This window comes from Gadus macrocephalus, chromosome 9 (genome assembly GCF_031168955.1).
Source record: "Gadus macrocephalus chromosome 9, ASM3116895v1".
Classification (NCBI taxonomy): Eukaryota; Metazoa; Chordata; class Actinopteri; order Gadiformes; family Gadidae; genus Gadus; species Gadus macrocephalus.
In genome coordinates, this window is record NC_082390.1 from 20,221,195 (window position 1) to 20,244,470 (window position 23,276).

The 23,276-nt window shown below is 46.0% G+C and overlaps 3 protein-coding genes across 3 annotated transcripts; all 3 read left to right on the top strand.

Moving 5' to 3' along the window:
- Window positions 1-1,216: 1,216 nt before the first annotated feature.
- On the top strand, window positions 1,217-17,481 carry LOC132464774 (protogenin B-like). The gene is made up of 19 exons (XM_060061338.1): window positions 1,217-1,347; window positions 1,809-2,108; window positions 5,017-5,161; window positions 5,297-5,430; window positions 5,611-5,907; window positions 6,480-6,643; window positions 6,994-7,237; window positions 7,727-7,891; window positions 8,250-8,555; window positions 9,647-9,832; window positions 11,623-11,718; window positions 12,000-12,186; window positions 12,721-12,848; window positions 13,107-13,277; window positions 13,432-13,614; window positions 13,899-14,022; window positions 14,223-14,349; window positions 14,814-14,921; window positions 15,046-17,481. Exons 1-19 carry the CDS (start codon window positions 1,278-1,280, stop codon window positions 15,463-15,465), a joined length of 3,555 nt encoding a protein of 1,184 aa, XP_059917321.1. The 5' UTR covers window positions 1,217-1,277; the 3' UTR covers window positions 15,466-17,481.
- A 1,119-nt stretch (window positions 17,482-18,600) lies between these two features.
- rsl24d1 (ribosomal L24 domain containing 1) lies at window positions 18,601-20,653 on the top strand. Its single transcript, XM_060061339.1, has 6 exons — window positions 18,601-18,778; window positions 19,155-19,268; window positions 19,368-19,440; window positions 19,549-19,612; window positions 19,772-19,857; window positions 20,201-20,653. Exons 1-6 carry the CDS (start codon window positions 18,698-18,700, stop codon window positions 20,287-20,289), a joined length of 507 nt encoding a protein of 168 aa, XP_059917322.1. The 5' UTR covers window positions 18,601-18,697; the 3' UTR covers window positions 20,290-20,653.
- A 452-nt stretch (window positions 20,654-21,105) lies between these two features.
- On the top strand, window positions 21,106-23,218 carry arpp19b (cAMP-regulated phosphoprotein 19b). Its single transcript, XM_060061340.1, has 3 exons — window positions 21,106-21,502; window positions 21,976-22,098; window positions 22,191-23,218. Exons 1-3 carry the CDS (start codon window positions 21,458-21,460, stop codon window positions 22,359-22,361), a joined length of 339 nt encoding a protein of 112 aa, XP_059917323.1. The 5' UTR covers window positions 21,106-21,457; the 3' UTR covers window positions 22,362-23,218.
- The last annotated feature ends 58 nt before the right edge of the window (window positions 23,219-23,276 follow it).

A 23,276-nucleotide genomic window follows, 5' to 3' on the forward strand; every position in this document is an offset into this window, starting at 1 on the left:
CAGAGTAGATTGGATGAGTGACTTGGTGTGTGTGTTTTCGGGGAGGTTCTGCTGATACTGCATGGGCCATCACTCAGTTGGGGGCCATTGTGTTGCTGCTGAATGAGGACAGAGGGATCGGGATGGGAGGGCATGGGTGTGTGTGTGTGTGTGTGTGTGTGTGTGTGTGTGTGTGTGTGTGTGTGTGTGTGTGTGTGTGTGTGTGTGTGTGTGTGTGTGTGTGTGTGTGTGTGTGTGTGTGTGTGTGTGTGTGTGTGTGTGTGTGTGTGTGTGTGTGTGTGTGTGTGTGTGTGTGTGTGTGTGTGTGTGTGTGTGTGTGGTGGTGGTGGTGGTGGTGGTGGTGGTGGGGGGGTGTGGTCATTGTCAACTCGCACGGCTGTCGGATCAATACCTGAATTCATTAAGCAGCTAACTTGAAGCCATCGATATGTTCTCATAATCACTGGCTTATGTGTCCTCAGCAGCTGGGCTGGGACACTTCTATATCCTGTCCCCACTCAAATTGGTCAATAGGATTATAAAAGTGTCAAAGGGGGGCTGGTTAAAAGAAAGTTGAAGTCACTAATGGTGGTTAGGTTGTTCTAAAAAAGCCCATTGCTCAATGTTTGTGAAACTTCTGGTAATCGTCTCAAGTGTTTCTTCCATGTTTCGTCCAGGCCTACATATGACAGGCTGCACCAGAGTGGCCTGGCTTCATCCTAGTTGCATGATAACGGATCCAGGTCTCTTGAATCAGAATCAATATTACCTTTATTACATCTTATTGTACATATTAAGTACACAAGGATACAATTATTAGGCTTGGTTCCTCAACAGCCGCAACCAGAAACAATAAATGATGAAGTAAGTAAAGACAAGTACAAATAAAAATATGTAAAAAATTAAGTAGCAGCATAGATCTCAATAATAAATTATAAGGTTAAATTAAAATTAAGTCAGTAATAATATGAGAAACTAAGAAAGTGGTAAGTAATAATAAGTGATTAAGTGTAGTGTAGTGTAGTTTATTGTAGTGTAGTGTAAAGTGTAGAATAAGTGTAAGTGTGACCACACTATGATTGAGATTTGATAGATAAACCAAAACTCCTAAGAGTGTTGGTCACTCACCTCAGCCCGTACAGATCACACGTACGCGACTCTGCGCGCATGCGCCTCTGGGCGGTGGGTGGGTGCGGGCCCATGGTGTCTCTCTCTGTCGGGCCTCGGGGGTCATTAGTGATCTGGGAGCCGCGGAGAGCGGCCGCGGAGAGGGGGACATGACAGAGCGACTCGGATAAATGGCAAATTTCAAAATGAAGACCTTCCGGCTACGGGTGTTTTTTGTTTGGTGTTTTTTCCCTCTATCCAGTAAGTCAAGTGTTCATTATTTCTGTTGTTTGTTAAAGGTTTGTGTTATGCTAAAGTTGGTCTGATTCCTGGTCATTAATGGGACCGTTGCATGTGATAACACACAGTAGTCTGCAGGTTATGGCACTGACTTGCTTCACCAAGGAGCCTATATTCACATGTTATTGCCGTTTTATTTTATTGATTGTTCGTATTAGATTAAATCGTATGTATTTACCTTATGCATGCATGGATTTCATGTTGTTTTAACGAATTCGGTCATTGCTGTATGTATGCAGAAATCTCACGGTTTTCATCTCCACGATTCTTCCCTCAAATTCTCCTTTCCTTTTTTATTTTTCTGATTATAATTGCTCTATACAACATGCATTAAGCATTATAAGATATATGTATATGATGTTATGCAATGATAACTGCAGACAGTGAACGTGTAGTGATTATTATGCCTTTCCCCTCCCCAGGTGTTTTATGTTTTAGTGAGTTATCGTTCATCACAGAGCCCAGTGATATCACTGTCTTACCAAAGGACTCAGCTGTGCTGGACTGCCTGGCTCATGGGCAGCCCCCAGTCACCATGAAGTGGCTTAAAAACGGAGTACCTATGGCAGCAAGCGAACATGCACAGTTCCTGCCCAACGGCTCCTTGTACATACCGACCGTGAAGAACGACAGGGGGGACTCTGACGAAGGATTCTATCAGTGCCTTTCTCAGAACAAATATGGAGCTATACTCAGCCAAAGATCACGCCTGACCATCGCAAGTGAGTATGAACCCCTATGGGAGGGGAGGGGGGAGACAAAAGTCTTTGACTTACCTGCAGGGGAAAGGCAAGATGTTTATGCACGTCCTACAGGCCTATTTGTGGTATGGTACTCCTGTGAACTTACACTGACTCATGGAAGCCTATGTTGAAATATACACCTCTGTGTGTTTGTAGTCAGCCACACATCTAAGTGAAGTAAAGGATATCTAGAGACTGTGTTTGTAGATGCTACATCATTTACTCCCATTACTGCAATCAGTGAGCCACTTCGACATTTGCATCAGCGTTGCAGTGCCCGAACTGTTCTCTATGGTTGGTCCCTGGTCTGCTACACAGAGGAATCTCTAAAAGGCCATTTGCCTGTTGGCTTTTGTTTGGCTGGCCCCGCTGCCCAGAAGAAAAGGCTGGTTCTCATTCTATTCACTGGACCATATATCAGCAGACACGGCGATAGAGATGGTAATTCAATAGGCCTGGCCGGCCACAGTCAGATCTCAGTTGGACTCTGTGTGGCAGATATACATCGCATTGTAGAGTCATGGATACCGCCTCCCAGCTCTGGTGTGGCTCCTGTGAGGAGGGCAGGAACCTGACCCAGCAAGGAGATCGCTTTTTAATATCGAGAATGAGCGATTGAACCAGGACTCACTGTGATGTCATGTGTGCAGACAAGGATGGTGTAAACAAGGTTTCAGGGTCACTTGCACTTTCCTTTCTATAGTGTTTGTTGAGTTGTTGTTTTGTTGTGGAGGTGTTATTCTTTATCACAAGGTTGTGTCCGTGGTCCAGCCCAGTGTTAAAGGAGTTAAGGGGGAGGGAGGGGTGGTGGTCCGGTCAGCTGGAAGTGGAGGCTCGGTTTGTTGTCCAGCAGAGAGTTGAGGGGGAAGGGGGGGGGGGGGGGGGGGGTTTGGTCAGCTGGAGGGTGGAGGATGGGATCTCTCTCAGCTCCCCTTCTGTCCAGAGGCCCATAGGGTCGGAGGTCAACCAGGAGCGGCTTTGTGATGTCACCAGTGGGCCCGGCCCCCGGCTGGCCTTTCTCTCTGCCCAGGCTCTCTTTCACAGCCTCTCCTCCTGTCATTGTCAAGTTGAGGTCTTTTGTCAGAACTATAAGCCCACATTTCTCACACTTGAGTGAATAGCATTCCTTTTTTTAATCCCACAGTGATGATTCAGTTGTTATTTGAAATAAACAGTTTAATCAAGGTCCACAAATAGTTTAGCAAAAGTCCAAACCCCCAAAAGGCTATAATACAAGTCGGTTGATTATATGTGTATAATATCTATATATACATATATATATAGTGGTTTGAACTTAACCATGAACACCACTCTTCACTTGTGTTTCTTCTGTCTGAGTAAATCTATTGAGTCATTTCCAATTGGTTAGTGAGAGTTGTGGCAACATTTGTGTTGGAGCAATACACCAATATCAAAATACCATTTGGTACCATTTGTTTGGGACCATTTGTGTACCAATATGTGTGCTGACTTCGATCTGGGTCCCAGACCGAGGGCTAAAATGAGATGGACAGGGGGTGGAGGGGAACTCTGACCTCTTCAGGGCAATCTTTGTGCTGTTTGACCCGACCATTGATTCACGCTTTATGACAGAGCAGACCGTGTTAGCAGAGCAGTCTGTGCTGGACCAGCTCTGTTGGGAAGAAAGGGTTTTTAGATTTTTACAAACAACATTGCCTTAAGGGTATGTTCTGTTGTGAAAGACCTTTACTACAACAAATTCATTTCAAAATAAAGTCGTAACGGTTTCTTAGTCGTAGTAAGAGCCCACCACGTCTTCAGTCAAAGGATTTATGAAAACATAATAAAGGAACTCTCAGTGCTAAGGGTCTGAAAATAGTTTTAATATGTGTGTCATATTGATACCAGTACACCATTAATGAATAGGGAATGCTCCCTAGTAGACGTTCTTAATGTTGATTTCAGTTGGAGCCCTAATGATTGATTTCCTTTAATATGGTATTGACTCCTTCCTCTAGTCTGGGGGATGGGAGGGCTTCCTCTTAATGAATAGTGCTAACTAACAGCCTTATATACATTTACATATTTATTGTATTTTGGTATTATTGTCTACATTTTATTATCCACATGATTTCATATTTCATATATCATATTCATATATCATGTAAGTAAGACTATATCACTTGCCAAATTATTTTATGATCTTAAAAAAAGAAGAAAAAAAAAAAGTTTTGATGCAAACTATAATTACGTTTTTGTACGAGACCTCTTCATTCTGTACAAGGATGAGCGCATTCTCTCGTTTTTAAATGAAAACAACCTACCAATCATTCGCTGCCGCTGGAAAAAATAAAATAAATTCCCTACCTACCCATGACCTCAACTGACAACCAACAGGAACCAAACTTTTTTTTTTTTTAGGCCTTACAGGATACAGGAACCATGTAAATCCTTAAATCTCTTCACAGACTGTGTTCAAGATTTGGTTTTACTCAGATGAGGGGTCTTCTCGGTGCAGAGAGAGTGAATTGATTAACATTTAGCGATGACAATGCATCATCCTTTGTCATTCCACCATTGATCTATTGATTGGACCAGCTGGTCACTATTGGTCCTTAAAGATCAGCTCCTGAAAGGCAAGATCATGGCGCTTGGAGATGATCAATGTCTCACACGCACACAATCACTGATCACACACTCAGGGCTGTTCATGTATAACACACCAGCATTTGCCAGATTAAAAAACACAAAACCAATGTATCAAAGAGTGCAATTCTTGTTCTCGACCTGGACTTCAGCAGACTCTTCCCCCCCCGGTGGTCTCAAGGTCCGCCCCGAGGGGTCCATGGATCCAATCTGAGGAGGCAGTCATAGAAGCCAACCTCATGACACCTACCTGTGTTTTATTCGTGTTTGTTGTCCGCAGGTATTTCTGAATTCCTGGCCCATCCTGTGCCTGCGGGGGTCTCTGAGGGGTCGGTGGCTCGGTTCTGGTGCGCCGTCGCTGCCAGCCCTCAGGCCACCATCACCTGGGAGCTCAATCAAAGTCTGTTACCCCTGGAGACCGACAGGTAGGACTGCTGCCCTCTCCACATTATGACCAGAATCGTACATGCCCGTGTATTAGGTCTGTGCTTTAGTTCTGGGTACATGCTTGGTGCGTTTTTCACATGTTCTGATTGTTTCTTGTCTGTCGATTCTCCAAGAATCACAATCTTACCAAATGGAGTGCTTCAGATCCAGAAAGCACGGTTGGAAGACGCCGGACAATACCGCTGCGTGGCGACCAACATTGGCAATCGCATGAAGAGCAAAGAGGCTACTCTGACGGTCCACCAGGGTACGTACACCCCATGCATACATCCCTGCTGTACGTGTATGTGTATGCTTAAACTATCTCAAGTAAAAAAATGACTTACGACTCTAACCATAGTTTAGAAGTGTGCTGACATTCCCCAGAGTTCCTTCCCCTAATCCTGAGTCATGGTTTTAATCATCTCTTTTCCTCTCTCTTTTTCAGGGACAGCCCCTAAATCTCGCCAGAAGCCCAGAATCATCGCTGGACCCCAGAACGTCACGGCGGCCATGCATCAAACGGTCGTCCTGGAGTGCGTCGCTACCGGCAACCCTCAGCCAATCATCTCGTGGAGCCGGGCGGACAGCAAGCCCATCGACGTCTACAACGCCAAGGTGCTGGGCAGCGGCAACCTGGTGCTCACCGACGTCAAGCCCCAGCACAGCGGCATCTACCTCTGCAGGGCGACCACCCCGGGCACCCGCAACCACACCCTAGCCTCCGCCAGCCTCACCGTCATGGGTACAGCCTTCATACTACCCTTACTCAACTGCACTGCTGCAAAAGGCTCAAGACTCAGTTGTCCAGAGTTCACCTAGAGTCTGTATAGCCTCCCCCTTACCAAACCCCCCCCCCCACCCTTCTTACGCACTTATTGTACGTTGTACATCCTTGCACATAAAAATAGTACTTAGTTGTGTAGAATCTTATCCTAGCTGTCTTTGTTGTATACAGGGAATGGGTCAACCTAATAACTGTTAGTTCTTGGCACTTTTTTCTATGAACATCCTTACTGTACCGACAGCGATATATTGTTTCTCTTTCTTCTGACAAATGTGCTTATTAGGGGTCTGCACTAAATGTAAATGTAAATGTACTCTGCAATGGACTGACATTTGTTGTGAGGGGTATACAGTCAATCGTGGATATTGGTTAAATGGTCTTCATTTTGGGAAATACTATTCGCAATCATATATCAGGTAGGAGGTGTAAGAGATATCCTTTAACACGTTCAGGTGTTTTGGTTATGTCGATGGATGAATAAATGAGAGAGCGGTTTGTGATGATTGGTCTTCTCACGTCTGTGCTTCCAGTGCGTCCGTCCATTGTTGAGAGGCCAGAGAGCCAGACCCGACCCAGAGCTGGTACGGCCCGGTTCATGTGCCAGGCGGAAGGGGTCCCCCAACCACGCATCAGCTGGCTGAAGAATGGCCAAAAGGTGCACCTCAACGGCAGGATCAAGATGTACAACAGGCAAGTACTCACTATAATGGTGAGACAGATCGATGTTACCATCACAGGTTACCATTGGTCCCGTAGTATAATGGGGCATGGAAAGCCCTTTGAGACTTTAACTGGGCTTAAGGGCTATATAAATGACAATGGACCTAACTTGACCATGAAGGCTTGGAGTATACCTCAGGAAACTCAGAATATACCTCAGGAAACTCAGGATATACCACAGGAATCTCAGGAGTATAACTAAGGAAGGAGTATACTTCAGGAACTCAAGAGTAAACCTCAGGAAACTCAGTGTAACTCAGGAAAATCAGGAGAACCCTTTAGTGTGTTCTAACCTTTTTTCTTCTACTATGGTTTCCTAGCAAGCTGGTGATCACCCAGATCATCCCTGAGGACGACGCCATCTACCAGTGCGTGGCGGAGAGTGAGTACGGCATGGTGCTGTCCCTGGCGCGGCTCATCGTGGTCATGTCGGAGGACCGTCCAAGCGCTCCCAGGAACGTCCACGCCGAGACCATCTCCAGCTCCGCCATCTTGTTGGCCTGGGAGAGACCGCTGTACAACGCAAACAAAGTCATCGCCTACTCTATCCATTACATGAAGGCTGAGGGTGAGACACATTCAGACATTTAACAAGAAGTCTCTTCTCTCCTCTTAAAGTGTATTATTATGATTGTGATCATAATTATCAGTTGAGAGTGCTGGTAATCTGCCTCCTGATGGAATGTTTACTTTAGTAGATGAAGGGATGAAGGTCCGTTTTGTTGTGAATATGTGCATGGGAATAAGAAACAATGCATTGTCTCCATCGAGATGTAAACACCATGTGGTGCAAATCTGCATTCAAACATTGCATCCAAACGGACAGATTCACTGTATCTGCTATAAGGTCGTCTTTATGGATAACAGGGAGAGCATCAAACACATCCCGTGTTCAGGAAGTCTGGCAGCGCTCCTTTGCCTCTGGTTTACATTACATGCCTGTTCCTGGACATCGACCGTTAGATTTATGTTACTGCCTTCTCCAGTCAGGCCGTCAGTCATCTCTCTCCTTGTGTTCTAGTCCTCAACGGTCTGCTCCCCCTGTCCGCCCCGCCAGGTCTGAACAACGAGGAGCTCCAGGCCGTTATCGGCAACGACACCACCAGCTACATCATCGAGGACCTGGAGCCCGCCCGCAACTACACCTTCTACATTGTGGCCTACATGCCCATGGGGGCCAGCCGTATGTCCGACCAAGTCAGCCAACACACCCTGGAGGACGGTGAGCACAGAGATGGCCGGCATTCCTGGCAGTAAATCAGTGCAGTACTTAAGGCAGCAGCCCTTTAATGTGGCTGTAGCGTGTACCGGGGGTGTCCGGGATGGGGAGCGAGAGGGGCTCGCATTCTCGCCGCTTCCCGCTGAAACTCTTTTTTTATTTTTCTTACATTCTTTCAAACCAACTCTAGAACTTTCTGCAAGGAAAGGGATAGCAGCGCTTCACACGGATGGTTTTAATCTTCTTCGTCTGATGAAGAGGATCAGCTGGAATCCCTGTGTCTTAGTTACTTCCTCTCTGATGAGTTTAAAGTGTATAAAGGTGGTCTACCGTGGGTTCCTCTGCTGATGTTGCGCTGCAGTGCCCCTGCGGACCCCGGAGCTGAGCCTGACCAGCCGGAACACCAGCGACATTCAGGTTGGCTGGCAGCCGCTGCCGGCCAAGCTGAGCCGAGGCCGGGTGTCCGCCTACCGGCTGTCCTACCGCACGGCGGCGGACCCCGACGTCACCGCCGTGGACCTGCCCCGCGACGCCACCGAGCACCGCCTGGGCGACCTGGAGCCCGACACCATCTACCTGCTCCGCATCGCCGTGGCGACCCGCGTGGGCTGGTGCGAGCCCAGCGCCTGGACCTCCCACCGCACGCCCAGGGTGTCGAGCAGCAAAGGTAACAACTAGCAGAGCAGAATAGGGAGTGCTGCTGAGATGGTTAATCTGGGCTCAATATATATATATATATATATATATATATATATATATAGGGGACCCACCATACACCCACCATGGCTAGAAGGGGAGGTTTTATCAGTCATTTGACGTTGCCGACGTAGACCATCAGTATGTGATCAATATTCCTAGGTCACATGAAAGTTATTGAAAAGATCAAAAGCAAACAGTGTTGCTGTTGAGCCCCAAACTGTGACCATAGGAACGCGGGGCCATCTCTTTGTGGGGGGGGTGTTGCGCTGCTCTCTGAGCAGAGAGGTCCTCCGTGCCCCCACGCAGAGCAGCGGGCTCATGACTAGAGCTGGCCCGGCAGCATTGTCCCACAGTCTTTATGTTGGTTACCCAGGGACCTTTGCCCCCGGCTGTCAGTGGTGTTGGAGTGGCCTCAGTCACGGGTCATAAAAGAGGGGCCTGGGGCATCTCTGTGTGGGGAAGAATGGCCCCTTTTCATGGCCGGGTGCCTTGAAAAGAGGAGTTGGTTGTTTGTCCGGCTCGTGCAGACTTCTGATCTGTTTAGAGGCAAGTTAAATAATGTTAAATAATGAGATGAGAGATGTGTATGATAAAGTAGCAGTAGTAGTAGCTGCCAATAAGTAGCTATATCTCATAGCAACTATGCTACTATGAATGAGGGATAGCCCACCGGATAAGGGCTGTGTGAGAACTCGTCAATAGGCAAGGCATTGTGGTTGTGGGGGGGGGGGGGGGGGTATTAATGAAAAGGCTGCTGGATCTATTGAAACCGTGTATTTATTCTTATCCATTCAGCTTCTGAAGAACCAACTCTTAGCATACAAAATGCTCATAACACACTGCCATAAAACACTTTGAGGATACTCAAGCAATAAAGTAACTTTGTTGAGCGGGCATGGAATATTTAATGTGATCATGACACATTGTGAATCGGCTTGGAGATAGCCAGGGTTCAGCATTCATGTTTTCATGTGTCATTTCTTGAACGCAGCTCTCTTCCTCTCTCTGTGTCTGTCCTGACCGTGTTGTCTGTGTGTTCTGTGTCTCCTCTCATCCCAGTGCCCGCTGCCCCCCTCCTCCACCTGGAGCCCCTGAACTGTACCTCCGTCATCGCCCGCTGGCAGACAGCCCCCGGAAGCGTGGTGGTGCAGGGTTACCGCCTGTCCCACCACGAGGAGGGCCTCCCTGAGCAGCCCGCCGTCCAGCTCCCGGCCCTGCTCTCACACTACACCATCAGCGGCCTCGGTGAGTCCCTCCCTCAGGGTGTCCACAGCCCGCCTCAGGAGCCACCAGGAGCATCCTTTTCATTTGCTTTTATATTTTTGGGCTTTTGACTGTACTAAGCCTATGTGAAGGATATTAACTAACTCAGTATAAATATTGACATCTTGATATTTAAATCACTGTTCCGACCGAGGGTTTTGGAAATGGCCGAAGCCCATTTGGCCCTTGATCAACGAGAGTCCTGCTCTACATCAGGCCATTAACTCTGACCAGCGACCGGCCTATTTGCATTAGGGCCCGCTGTCCGGTGATCAATACAGTCTGACCCCTCTTTATCAAACAGCGGCCCTCAGCAGCCTGCCTAATGCATTGTGGGAGCTCAGACTCTCAGAAACAAGGGATCACCGGCCTCCAGATGTCCCCTCCCAACACCGTTTTTCCATCCCGGCCCTGCATAATTACCCCCTGACTATTGTGTCGGGTCCAGGGGCCACACCCACCCTGTGAGATCCTGGCCCCAACTGGCCCCCTCCCCCACCACTCCCACAGCCCCCTCAGCTGGACACCGACCGGGTCTCCAGGGACTGTCCACACCGAGCTGGACGGAGTGGGTGACCTCCGTCCACCTCTCTCCCCCCTCCCACGTCTCTCTCTGCGTTGTCCATGCAGATGGTCTGCAACGATCAAGTCTGGTCCTCTGTAGTCCACTGCCATGTCCATCAGACCATATTCAAGTGAATATGGTCAAAAGCTGCCCTCATAGTTTGCTATGTGGCCGTTGTTGTAGGGTGTGGGTCCACTCTGCATTCTCGCTGGAATCCCAATGGTAAAGATCACGGGACATCTTTTCTCAAATGTCTCTCAAATGAAACGAACAACCATGGCAAACACGGTACTTGTTGTCATATGGTTTTATTTTGTACCTTACCTAGCTCAGTATGCGTTGTATTGTTGGGAGTGGGGCTCGCTGAAGTCAGGTTCAGGGAGACTTAGCCCTGCCAGAGGAAACAAAAGAGGCCCCCGGTCCTGAGCCGGGATTCCGTCTGTTCTATCTTGGCCAGACCCTTTGACCTCAGCCCTCCCCTCCCCCGGTCTTCGTGAGCTAGAGCTGAAGACGTAGCGATAGCCCTCGTCTCCCTCCCGCAACAACACCACAGAATGGCCTTGTTGAACATCTCTTAATTTCTCTGTTTCTCACAGGCTGAAACTCATCACGTCTACTAGTGTCTACTTGTGACTACTGTCTTACTAGTTTCGCGAGAGTTCAGAAATTAGAGGTTGCCATCTTGGCTTTCAGTCCAACTGCCCCCAACTCCCCTGGTGAGAGAAAGAAACAGTGTTAAACCTTAAGCCTTTAAAAGGAACATACAGACCGGGGTGTCATGGTGTTGTCAATATTATTTGCAGGCCGTATTGATTGGTCACTCTAGTTACCAGGCCGTCAGTAGGGCTGCCAGCCTAACACAATGACAGCCAATGATAGATGACGTGTGACTGTGTGGCTGGGAGGGGGGGGGGGGGGGGTAGACATGAACACAGAGCTGCTTGCTTGGCCTCTTGCTCTGAATGAGACACTTTGTGGAAAGTTGGTTTTTCCCCTTCGTTTCTATGCTAATGAAAAAAAATCCATCTTTAAATCCAAAAGGTTTATATATATATATATAACATCATTGCTGTGCAGCAGCAGAGTATAGTAGTTGTATTTTCATTTCAATTGTGCTGTGGATTATCTTCGGATCACATCTCCTGTTTAGTGGAGTTTGGCGTTTAAAGCACTTGTTAGAAATGCTACCCCCTTAATTGTATTGCAGATCCAAGGACGAAGTACCATGTGAAGCTGTTGGCCTTCAGCCAACTTGGAGACGGCTACCAGTCAGACCAGACCATCAGCACTCCTGGATGTGTTTGTAAGTGGATCGCTCAGCAGCCACACCACTGGGCTAGCTGTTCTGCATTCAAGCCACATATATATGTTCCAATAAGGGGAATATTCGTAAATAATCATAACTTTGGACGATGATATCTACTATAACTGGATGATTTTTCAAGTAATTTTTGAGCAGCTAGGTGCTAAAGGGTGCACACAGGTAGATGCTGATGCAAGGGGATCGAACCCAGAACCTTTTGGCTTGGAGTTAAACAACCTATGGACTCCTGAAATGTGCATTTCTGCGTCTGTTTCCCCCAGCGGTGAGAGACCACCTGTCCTCCGTGCCCCCGGCCCCCAGTCACGTGACCATCACGGCCAACGGGTCTTCTTCGGTGGTGGTGCGCTGGAGTCGCCCGGCCTTCATGGCGGGGAAGGCCCTGAGCTTCAGTGTCCGCTGCACCCCCGTGGGGACGCACAACGCCACCGCCGTACGCTACCTGCAGACGTAAGACACAGCGCCTCGTGGAAGTAAAGAGTTAACACTTACAAACTTATGAGAGGCGGCAAGTGGCTCCGGAGGGAGAGCGGGTTGGCTGGTCACCGAGGTGTCCCTGAGCAAGGCACTTCACCCTAACTGCTCCCGACGAAGTGGCTGTCGACCTGCGTGCTTGACTCCGCCATCGGTTTCGTAAATTTGTGCATGAATGGTTGGTGGGTTAGGCCATATTGTAAATGTTTTGAGCGGCCACTGGTTAGAAAAGCACTATATAAAGGCAGTCTATACAACACATACACAGAACTTATGAGGGGACATGGCACATTGCGCTATGCAACAAAACTAAGGACACTTTACCAAAACTTCAAGTGAAGGCTTTCACAATTCCTTGATTTGTTCCTTTATTGATCCTGTTACTGAATATAATTTGTACTTGGCTTGTTAGCAACCGTTCTGGAGGTATGTCCTCCCCAATACGTGAGTGGAGTGAGGTCCTGGTACGTCAGTGTTTCACCATATGCTTTGTTTCCCATCTGTTCACAGCATCAAGCAGAACATGACAGTCCGGAACCTCAGTCCAAACACGCGCTATGAGTTTGTGGTCCGTCTTCAACTGGACCAGATGTCCAGTCCCTGGAGCTCGGTGGTCTACCACCAGACCCCCGCCGCCGGTAAGAATTCATCTAGCTTCCATATTGTCAAGTTATTCCAGGTTTATGGTACATCCATAAACTACTGAGTTAATAGCCCTTAAGTGTCAGTGGGCCTGTCTGAACTACTACTTTGAGTGGATAGAACTGCTCATCATTATGGTCTTATAGGGGGATGTGGTATCCTCCTTCAGGGGACGTAGTTTGCACAGAGCCTTTATTCCAGTGTATTAGCGATGATGGACCTGTGATGTGATTGGTCTGTCCCCGGGTCCACAGCCCCCACCCAGCCGCCGTTGGCCGTGCGGATGACCCTGATCGAGGACGACACGGTGCTGGTGTCCTGGCGGGAGCCTGCGGACCCCCTGCTGGTGGTCACCCACTACACCCTCCTCTACGCCTCGCAGAAGGGCTGGCTGGCCGGGCGCTGGATGATCCTGCAGCGGGACGGTAAGGCCCTCCACCAAACGCCCACACTGGGGTTTAGGGGGAAAACGATGGTTGAGTGCCGAGTTATGGTGTTTAAGGATTGTGGGTTCGAAACTCAATGCCCTGACCTGCTCAATGATAACCTGTATCTGAATTGACTTTTATACCATGTCAGGGAGCAACACCATGGCCCTGCTGGAGAAGCTGGAGCCTGGGAACATCTACCTGGTGAAGATCTGTGCTGCCAACCAGTTCGGAGAAGGTCCCTACTCCAGCCTGGTGGACGTGGCCCTGCCCCGGGCCAGCGGGCACCGCAGCAAGACCCCCCGGCACTCGGACAGCTTCACCGAAACACCAGGTACAGAACCAGACCAGAACAGCATGGCACTCCAGCCCTGCTTATTTGGATAAACAATCAATCAGAATATAATTGTGTGAAAGTTCCAATGGAAAATCTAAATTATTCAGAAAGTAGAGGCTCCCGTATCTCTGATTGATATCGCCCTCAATTATTCAACCAGTGAATTAAATATGGATAGTAACTGATTCCTTCTCTCTGTCTTTCATCGCTGGTGTTTCAGTAACTGTTGATGAAATAGTAATAGCTTCATGGTGAAATGCTTTGTTTGTTTTGCATCCTAGCCCATTCCAACAGCGTCTACCACATAGACCAGCGATCGATGACAGGCATCATCGTGGGCGTCTGCATCGCGCTTTCCTGTATCGTCTTGTGTGCCTTTATCCTCATCAACAAGGGAAGATCCAGGTAACGGAATTCAGGACGAGGGAGTGGCTAGGGTGACTCTAACAAGTTGTCTTTCCACGAGTACCCCCTCTGTAATCACATGACTTCACTGAAAGTCGTTTAGAACACAAGCCTCAGCAACATGACAAAAATACAGAAAATAACTTATTTGAACCACATGATGTTCTCGTGGATGGAGGCTGACTTCTCGTCTTTGACAGGAAACCGTCCGGTCGGAAGATGGTCGGCGTGCTGAGCGGCGACGGGGCGCAGGCGGGCAGGCAGCCGCCCTCGGAGAACGCTGAGGTCCTCGTACCCATGATGAGACCGCCATTCATAGACGCCAAGGTGAGATACACCAAACAGCGCCCCCTGTAGGTCAGACCAGGCATGGATATTATATTTACATTTAGGGCATTTAGCAGATGCTTTTATCAAAAGCAACTTACATTTACACGTACATTTGTCATAGGAAGGTGAATCCATATATCGCTGTCGGTACAGTAAGGATGTTCATAGAACCAAGTGCAAAGCATTAAACATCACTGGGTTAACCCATTCCCTGTTTACCAAAAAGAGAACTAGGATGAGATACTACACAACTAAGTACTATAAGTAGGACATACAATAAGTGCGTACATTAAGTACCAGGATGTTCAACATCCAATAGGTAGGAGGGGTGGGTCCGGGTGGCTATGCAGAGTCTAGGTGAACTCTGAACAGGTGAGTCTTGAGTTAGTCATAGGAAACCTTTTCGTGTTTCTTTCATTCTAATGTGGTTGGTTAACCGATCCCCATCTCGCTGTCTCCAGGGCGGACCCAGCATGCTGCTCAGCCACCCCGGTCCGCTGCACAGCGCCACCAGGACCAAGAAGTGGCGACTCTTCTCCAGGGAGAAGCGAAATCCAAACATAAGTGATGTAAGTGGTGTTCAGGTTCAGTAACAGTGTTCACCTTCAGCGTTGTCTTCAAGACATTGGTCCCAGACCTCCCATGGTACTGCTACAGAGTCACTCAAACTGCATTCCTCTCTCGGGCCCGCAGGCGGAGAAGAGGGCTTGCCTGTACGAGGCGGGTAAGACGGTCCTGCGGTACGAGGAGAGGCCGGGGTCCGCTGCCCTGCCGCCATTCTCCCGGGAGATCATCTTTGGTCCGCAGCCCCACCAGGACCAGCCCCCCGAGAGCTGGCACACCGGCGAGGGCAGCCAGGAGACGGCCGACTCGGGACACTACTCCCAGGAGGAGACTAGCAGCTCCTCGTCAGGCAGCAGCCACGGCCCAGCGGAACCGCCTTTCTCCCGTTCTGCCGACGGCCCCGCGGTCGCCGCCGTGGTTGGGGAGCTCACTCCATCGCTCAGGGTGGAAGACAACAAGATTGAAACCTGCGCCCTCCCTCACTGGCCCCCTGAGGCGCTGATGGTCTCCCTGCCGTCCGTGTTCCCGCCCCACCCAGCCGGTTCCTGACACCTCCGCCCTCCACAGCCTTTTTAGACCCACCACCACCACCAGTGACCCTTCTGGGCTCCCTGACCTGCAGGCTCTTCAGGGACAGAGATCAGGGAGCCGGCGACGAGGGCTGAGGTGGTGCTTCTTCTGGCATATCTCAGGATTTAAGCTGTTGTTGTTACTACTTTCTTTCTTTCCTTTTTTTTTTTTTTTACTATCTGCCTTTGTGTGTGTCGTGTGTCTGTGTGTTTGTCTCTATGTCTGTCTTTCTGTCTGTCTGGCTATGTGTGTGTGTGTGTATATGTGTGTGTGTCTATGTGCGGGCATGTGTTGTGCATTGTCTGACCTGAACCAAAGCTCACCTATGATGAATGTTTAAAAGAATGTCAAGAAATGTCTTTCAATTTCGGATACGTTTTCATTGTATTTAATTTCTTCCACTGGAGCAGCAGGAGCGATCAATCCCTTTGAAACTCACTGTCTACCTCAACTGTCTGTTTCTGTATGTACCTTTCTACCTCCTTTTATCGTAGTAGGTGGTGCAGTATTTTGACAAGACTCAGGGGGCAAGGTTGAAGCATTTTAACGTCTCGTCTACCTGTGTCGGTGCGTTATCGTTGGGTGGGGTTTGGTTTTACCGCCATTTCTCCACATATTATTTACTGATTTTATTAACTGCTTTTTATATGTCACATTTCATAGCATGCTGTGAAAAGAATAAGTGCATTAGACATTGTCTGACTTTTGAGTAATATCATACCAAAAAACGACGGCTGGCATCTCAGTGCACTGGTTTCTAATAGCTTTAACATGGCCTTATTGCTGAAGGGCATGGCGTTTTATGGATAAGGTGGATCCAAAGACGGGAATGTGTCCAAAGAATGATGAATTTTTAAGTGCTACCAAAAAATAATACTATGTAGATGTACATTAAGAGTGTATATTCCGAACCTTTTTCTTAGCGACGATCTAAGGAACCCAGGAGGGGTGGTATGAATGGTTTTGCTGAATATGTATTACTTTTCCCTTAATGCTATTGTTTCTTGGGGAAAGCTTTAACACAAGACTCCTTGCCTTGTGTTCCACTTGCCTTCTAAAGAGCTGCTGAGTGCAGCAGGGACACCGACGCTATTATCCAAAGAGTTGTACGCTTCCTCAGATGGGTTTCGCCTCATATCCTTCTGCCTTGGCTGTGATACGGTAGATATTATGGACAACAGACCAAAGATTGTGGGTTCTGCGAGTGATAGATTATGATGGTGACGATAAGATTTATTTTATCAAGGGATATCTGTCACTACTACTTCTCCATAAAAATAATACTGAATTGGGAAGATCTGTCCTTTCATAACATCCCTATGTCTTGTCTTGATGAAGACATGGATGCTGACTATCAAAATATTGACCCTCTGTGTGAAGAGCAACATAATCAAATTTTATATCTATATAACAAAATAAATCTTGCCTAAGAAACTTGAGAAGTCTCTGCTATTAAGTGATTTGTTCTTTCTTTGGTTTGCATTTTGGAAAAATATTGCATATAAATGTGATGGTATTTTAAGAGTTTTAGAAGACGTTTTATCAGGATAGTCCGTTGCGTTGTGTCAAGCTTGAGAGATCAAATTGTGTTCCACTGTCGGTTTGGTCGTGTCTATTTAAGAACACTTTAAGGTTGTTACAGTTACACAGAACTTTGGTTTGATTTTAACTTTTGGCATATTCCTTTGTTCCAAAATCCCAAACTTCTTTTGATCCATGTCTGAACCTGATTTTTAATGGTTTGTCGTGTATTTTTCCCCTGTGGAATGGATTGGTATATATGGCCAAATGGTGTTCGCTAGTTGTTAATCTACCTGAATTCCGATGCCAATTGAAAAGGAGAATTTGTTCTTATTGTTATTATTTAACTTGTGCTTCTCTCATTTCAACTTCCATATTTTTTTGGTCTTTTCTGTTCTGAAATGTTTTAAATCCCTCTTTGATACTCTCAAGATGGCCACGGGTAGAAAATAAAACGATCACTGAAAAACAGAATGTTTCACTCACTTTATTTGGGTTGTGGTGATTAGATTCTGTGTGTGTGTGTGTGCGTGTGTGTGTGTGTGTGTGTGTGTGTTAATGTTGAAAGTTTTATTTTCAGGATAAACTCCCTTGAGATGTACCATCAAGGAGTCCTGTCAAAGAAGACCCAACATGAGATTCACCACAATATGCAAGAAAGAGCAGACATGGTTACAGTTAAAATTAGACTAATTATGGACAAAAACAAACACACTCACACACCATGCACAAACTCAAGGAGAAATCTAGACAGCCACACCTGAGTTATTACAGTAAATAGACTAGTTAAGAGGAGCAGGCTGTGTGAGGGGAGTGATAAGAGAATTTTGAAATTAACCTCAATACTGCAAATAGATACTAATATTCCTGTAAATAGATAGGATATATACATTTGAAAATGAACTGCCAGATGATGTACATTATACAGTGGGGATGTCGAAAATTGAAAATTTAGAATAAATCTGCATAAATTATTCAATGTGACATCTAAATTTGCCGTATCAGTTTTGAAGCAATTTGATACAGTGTCTCCATAGTCGCGAACAGGCAAAAAGCACTGGGATATCTGCTATTTTTTACACTCATGGTAAAAACCGTTCTGTGATCTGTCCGAAACACCAAGAACGGCCAATATTTTTGCATAAATAATTAATCCATAGCCCCATATATTTTACACATTGAATGAGTAATGCACCATCAGATATAAAAATTGAAAAATGACCAGTAGCAGATGGCAGCCTTTGCCTTTGCCTTGATCCTAACAGAAGTTGTTATGGTCTAACACCTTCATGGATTTTTTACACTGAATGAGTATAGTTCTTAATACAATCTAAATTAGATTTGGGCATATTACCTTTTACAAAACTCTTCATTTTTTGTTACCATTTTTTATTAATTCGATCAAAACACCCCATGGTCAAACATTGCAATTGCATTCAGCAAATACACACATTAGAGACATTGGGAGTAAAACGCCGGCAGGGGGCGGTTATGACAAGGGGCAGCGGGTGTTTCCTAACCGGCAGGAGGCGGGTTTGAGAAGGGGCAACGGGCCTTTTCGTAACCGGCAGGGGACGGTAATGAGCAGGGGCTGGCGGAGTGATTCATAACACAGAAGAAGAAAACCTTCACACGGTCTTGTTTTCCTCAGCGTGTTCCGCCAGGTCCTCTTCAGGAACGAGGACCCAAAATGCGCATTGAAAAATGCTATTTCTGTTCGGGGCCTGTCTACCCCGGGCATGGGAACATGTTTGTTCGAAATGATTGCAAGGTATTTCACTGTCTGGTCGTGTGACCGCCGGTAGTTTGGTGTTGTACGGTTGTTTTTAGGCAGTGCTAGCCTTCAGGCTAGGCTACCTCCAGCCATTTAAACGTGCTGAGGCTCTCACGTGTTACTATGACATAGTCTGTTCAGTAATCCGTGGCTCTGACATGATACTAAAAGCATGTCACTTTTATAGGAAATTGTCAGTAGTTAATTATTGTCAACATTAATGTGAAATAGTCGATGAATCAGACAGAATGCGATGTTTCTCTTGTAGTCGTGCGCCCTCTACCGGTCGTTATCGGAACACACCCCTGGCTGTTTGCCAGGACCCTCCATTAAGTTTATTTCCCTTCATCTGCGTTTGTTTCTTTTTCTCTAGGTCTTCAGATTTTGCAAATCCAAGTGTCACAAAAACTTCAAGAAGAAGCGTAATCCAAGAAAGACCAGATGGACTAAAGCCTTCAGGAAAGCGGCAGGAAAGGAGTTGACAGTGGTGAGTTGGTTTCTATTTGATTTCAATATATTTACACCATGTATCCCAATGCATGTTTGTTAGGATGTCTTTGTTAACACAACTTTGCTAATTTTTCAGGATAATGCTTTGGAGTTTGAGAAACGTCGAAATATTCCCCTTAAATACCAGCGTGAGCTTTGGAGCAAGACAGGTAAATCTCAACGCCACTTAAAGCTAGAAATGCTTATCGGTTGATTTTATGAACTCAATCAAATGTATAATTTGCATTTCTGAATCTATAATGTCCTTTCTATTCCAGTGGAAGCAATGAAGAAAGTAGAAGTGATCAAAAATAAACGACAGGCACGATTCATAATAAACAGGTAAGATGTACTTTTCATACCGAGGTCGATACTAACATCAATAACCAATGCCATATTGTATGTCAACACTCCATAAACATGGGATGTTGAACAGTAGGAGAGAGTTGGTAGTTTCAGCATTGAGACCGACGCCTTTGACACTATTCCCCATCTCTCTAGACTGAAGAAGGGCAAACAGCTGGACAAGGAAGAGGCCATCATCTCGGTCAAGAAGAACATTCACCTGATCAGGGCACCACATGCGGGTGAGTCAGCTGGCACAACGAATGAAATCCAAGATAGTCTGGGGATGAGGAGGCCTGACCCCCATCCGATGGGTTCTGGTTTCAAACCCCTGTCCCTGCAGTTTATTTATAGGCATCCTTTAGCAAGATGCCTTACCCCTACCTGCTTATTAATGACGTGTCTAAAAAAAGTTTTTTGGATAAAAGCATCATTCATACAGGTACTAAATTACAGTAGTCAACTTTGATGGAAACAGTCACAGCGTGATCAGATGTGTGGCCCTTGTAACTCCTTTCTAGAAGGCTTGAATGTTGTACTCTTTTAAGTATAAGATTGTTTCTAATCAATTTGTCTGTCTTCCAGGGAAAGCCAAACAATTGGAAGAAAAGATGTTGCAGAAGTTGGAAGAAGACGTGGTCATGGCAGAGGATAACATTGATCCCACGGCCTGATGCACTTTTTAATCCATCGTGCTCCATACTTCAATAAAATAGCAACAGCTGTTCCTTTTCTTTTACTTCCTAAGGATCCTAAAGGAATGTAAACTCCCCTCCAGTGAGCTGTATTACGCCAATGTTTTTTGTACCAATGTTCAGAATGAGCATTTATTCCCTCGGATAATATTACTTTGTTAAACAGTGAAAATAATTCAAAATTGACAAAACCGTTGGAATATTCTGTATATAAGTTATTCTGTTTAACCATTTATTCCACATTGCACATGTGGTTCGGGTTTTCAAGTTGGCCCATTCTAACAAATGTGACAAATGGATGATATCTTTTGAAAACTAAATAAAAGCTAATTGTACTCATGAATGTGTAAATTGATATTTGCAAAGACAATTGCCCAACATTAATGCAGAATACTTTTAGAAGTAAATGTGGTATAGAAAGTTTGAAGGCAATCATGGTAAAAAAAAGTTTCAACTCTATACCAGCTCGATTGTAGGGATAGTCTCAGGATAATTTTGATGTCCCCACTTCAAATCTGAGATGTGCAGTATAACACCAAATATTTGGGGGCAATAGATTCCAAGATTCATAATTTAAAAAAAATTGGAATAGCGGTTTTAAAATGGGGCACATTCATTCATGTTATTCTGCTAGCAACCACAATCTTGCATGAATCCATGTCATTGTCGGTTAAAACTGACTACACTGAAAACATCCAAAAAACCAGACCAGAAGATAATTACTTTTTCTCCATTGAAACCCATTCATAATTTTCGATCTCATAGGTCCCATGGGCTCAACCAGAAGGGGCGTGACTTCGCCACTCTATAGAGCTGAGACGTGTGGAGGTGTAGTGTTTGGTCCCCAGGAGCCTGCCGTGGTCTGACAGTGTGTTTATGTCTAATACCGCCTCTTGTTTTGGTAGCAGGGACGTGTCTGAGGCGTCGTAGGGTCCTCGATTGCTCCTCCTAGGGTCCTTGGTTGCTCCTTCTAGGGTCCTTGATTGCTCCTCCTAGGGTCCTTGTTTGCTCCTCCTAGGGGCCGGACTCATCACTTGGCTCTAGCTGCTGTAGCTGCTGCATCGCCCCACGTTCTGCCGCTTCACCTCCGCTTGTCTGAGGGCTGACATCTCGTTCCCGTACTCCTGTTACCTGGGCCCAGACCGCGATGTCCGAGGAGGTCGACGGCGCAGTTAATCCCGAGGAACGGCAGGTAAATCAAAGTCTACCCCAGACGTGTTAGCTAGCAGGCGGTGCTAGCTGAGGTAGCTCCCACCAACATGAATGGATGAGATGCGATTAGCAACAAGCTAGTTAGCTTCCTGGTGATGGGGTCCTAGCAGGACGTTTTTCTCAACAATACATGTTAAAAGAGCATACTTTCTCACACAAACCATTCATCTGAGTGTCGTGCAACACTGCAGAGACGCCCCGAGTTGTGGTTGTTGTTCAAAGTGTGCGCTAGTTTAGCGGCTAAGCTCACAGAGCAGTGTGGTCTGATTATAAATAGCATGCTCAGGTCTCTGCAGGAGTGTGTTTTCTTCTGAGAGGACACACGATATATAAAAAGTGTTTTCTTAGGTTGGTAACGGGGAAAATCTGGCACCTGGAATCATGTATCGATTCTTGCATTCTTTTTGAAGATAAATATTTTGTTCTCTGCCTTTGCATGACTTGTCCTCATAGGAAATGGAGGATGAAGTCATCAGTCCTGAGAAGGCAGAGGAAGCCAAACTGAAGACTAGGTATCCTAACTTGGCTGCCAAGCCAGGGGGCTCGGACCTCCTCAGGAAAAGACTTCAGAAGGGGGTGTGTTTCATACTTTAATAAGGACAGCTCTCCTTTTAGCAGTTTTAACATTGACAACATTTAAACGAATACTTTTCATTTTATTCTCGCAGCAAAAGTACTTTGATTCTGGTGACTACAACATGGCTAAAGCCAAAATGAAGAACAAACAGCTGCCCATGGCTCCAACAGAGAAGACTGAGATCACCGGAGACCACATACCCACACCCCAGGACCTGCCGCAGAGAAAGCCTTCCATTGTAGCCAGCAAACTCGCTGGTTGATTTATTGATAAGCATTTTATGTACATTGTTATGTGTCCATTCCAACCTGCCTTGCATAGCAACCTGCCCAGTTCTATTTCTGTTTATCATTCACCATTTTGATGACTGAAAATGTAAGCTGAAAGCTGAAGATGGCAAAGTATAGGGTCATCATATTGTGGTATTCTGCAGATCTATAGTTAAAGTTGTTGATAATTAAGATTGACTATGAGCCTTTGTTTAAGTCACCTGGAAATGCAAATACAAGATTGTGTTCCTGGAACATTCTCTGCATTGTAGCTTTCATTTAAAGGATTTTTTCATCGTGTTCCTGGAGATCTGTCACTACATTATGTTTCAATTTTCAATTTTGCCGTACTTTCATCCCAAAAAGTTGATTGAAATTTAGTTTAGTTTATTAAACTAAACTAGATTGAAATGATGGCCATTGCAGGACTAGTGTAAATTGTATGCTTACATTTAGTTTCACTATAGCTACATATATTTGGAACTTTTTTTAAACAAGTGAAGCCATCGGGAAAAAAAAAACTAGGAACAGCAGGTAAATCTTTTTTTTATTTTTATGATTATCCTAAGTCCCCTAGGTCCCACTCTATAAACTGTATTGGTAAGGCAGCTGTTGCTAGCTGGTTGCGTTTTAATTAATTGTAGTTCTGAATACTGCTGTAGTTCCAAATCATACGGACTTCTGGAAAGGACTTGAAAGTAAAGAAGTGCTTTCTTCATGAGCAATACCTGGTCAAAGTAACCTAGCGGTAACAAGCAGCTCCAATATGTCTGAAGTGTGCATGTACATTTATAGTGCAAACACGCTACCATGTTTTTTCTGTAAATAAAAGTTTTGCATAATAACTGAATCAGCGTATCGAATTTATTTGAGTAACAAGTGTATTGCATTTAAAAAGTATTGTTTCG

Coding starts and splice junctions, on each gene's coding strand:
- rsl24d1 (XM_060061339.1), top strand. CDS start 18,698: ATGCGCATTGAAAAATGCTATTTCTGTTCGGGGCCTGTCTACCCCGGG. Junction 19,269..19,367: donor CAGGAAAGGAGTTGACAGTG/GTGAGTTGGTTT, acceptor CTAATTTTTCAG/GATAATGCTTTGGAGTTTGA. Junction 19,441..19,548: donor TGAGCTTTGGAGCAAGACAG/GTAAATCTCAAC, acceptor TTTCTATTCCAG/TGGAAGCAATGAAGAAAGTA.
- arpp19b (XM_060061340.1), top strand. CDS start 21,458: ATGTCCGAGGAGGTCGACGGCGCAGTTAATCCCGAGGAACGGCAG. Junction 21,503..21,975: donor TTAATCCCGAGGAACGGCAG/GTAAATCAAAGT, acceptor TTGTCCTCATAG/GAAATGGAGGATGAAGTCAT. Junction 22,099..22,190: donor GGAAAAGACTTCAGAAGGGG/GTGTGTTTCATA, acceptor TTATTCTCGCAG/CAAAAGTACTTTGATTCTGG.
- LOC132464774 (XM_060061338.1), top strand. CDS start 1,278: ATGGCAAATTTCAAAATGAAGACCTTCCGGCTACGGGTGTTTTTTGTT. Junction 7,238..7,726: donor CCATTACATGAAGGCTGAGG/GTGAGACACATT, acceptor CCGCCCCGCCAG/GTCTGAACAACGAGGAGCTC. Junction 14,922..15,045: donor GAAATCCAAACATAAGTGAT/GTAAGTGGTGTT, acceptor TCGGGCCCGCAG/GCGGAGAAGAGGGCTTGCCT.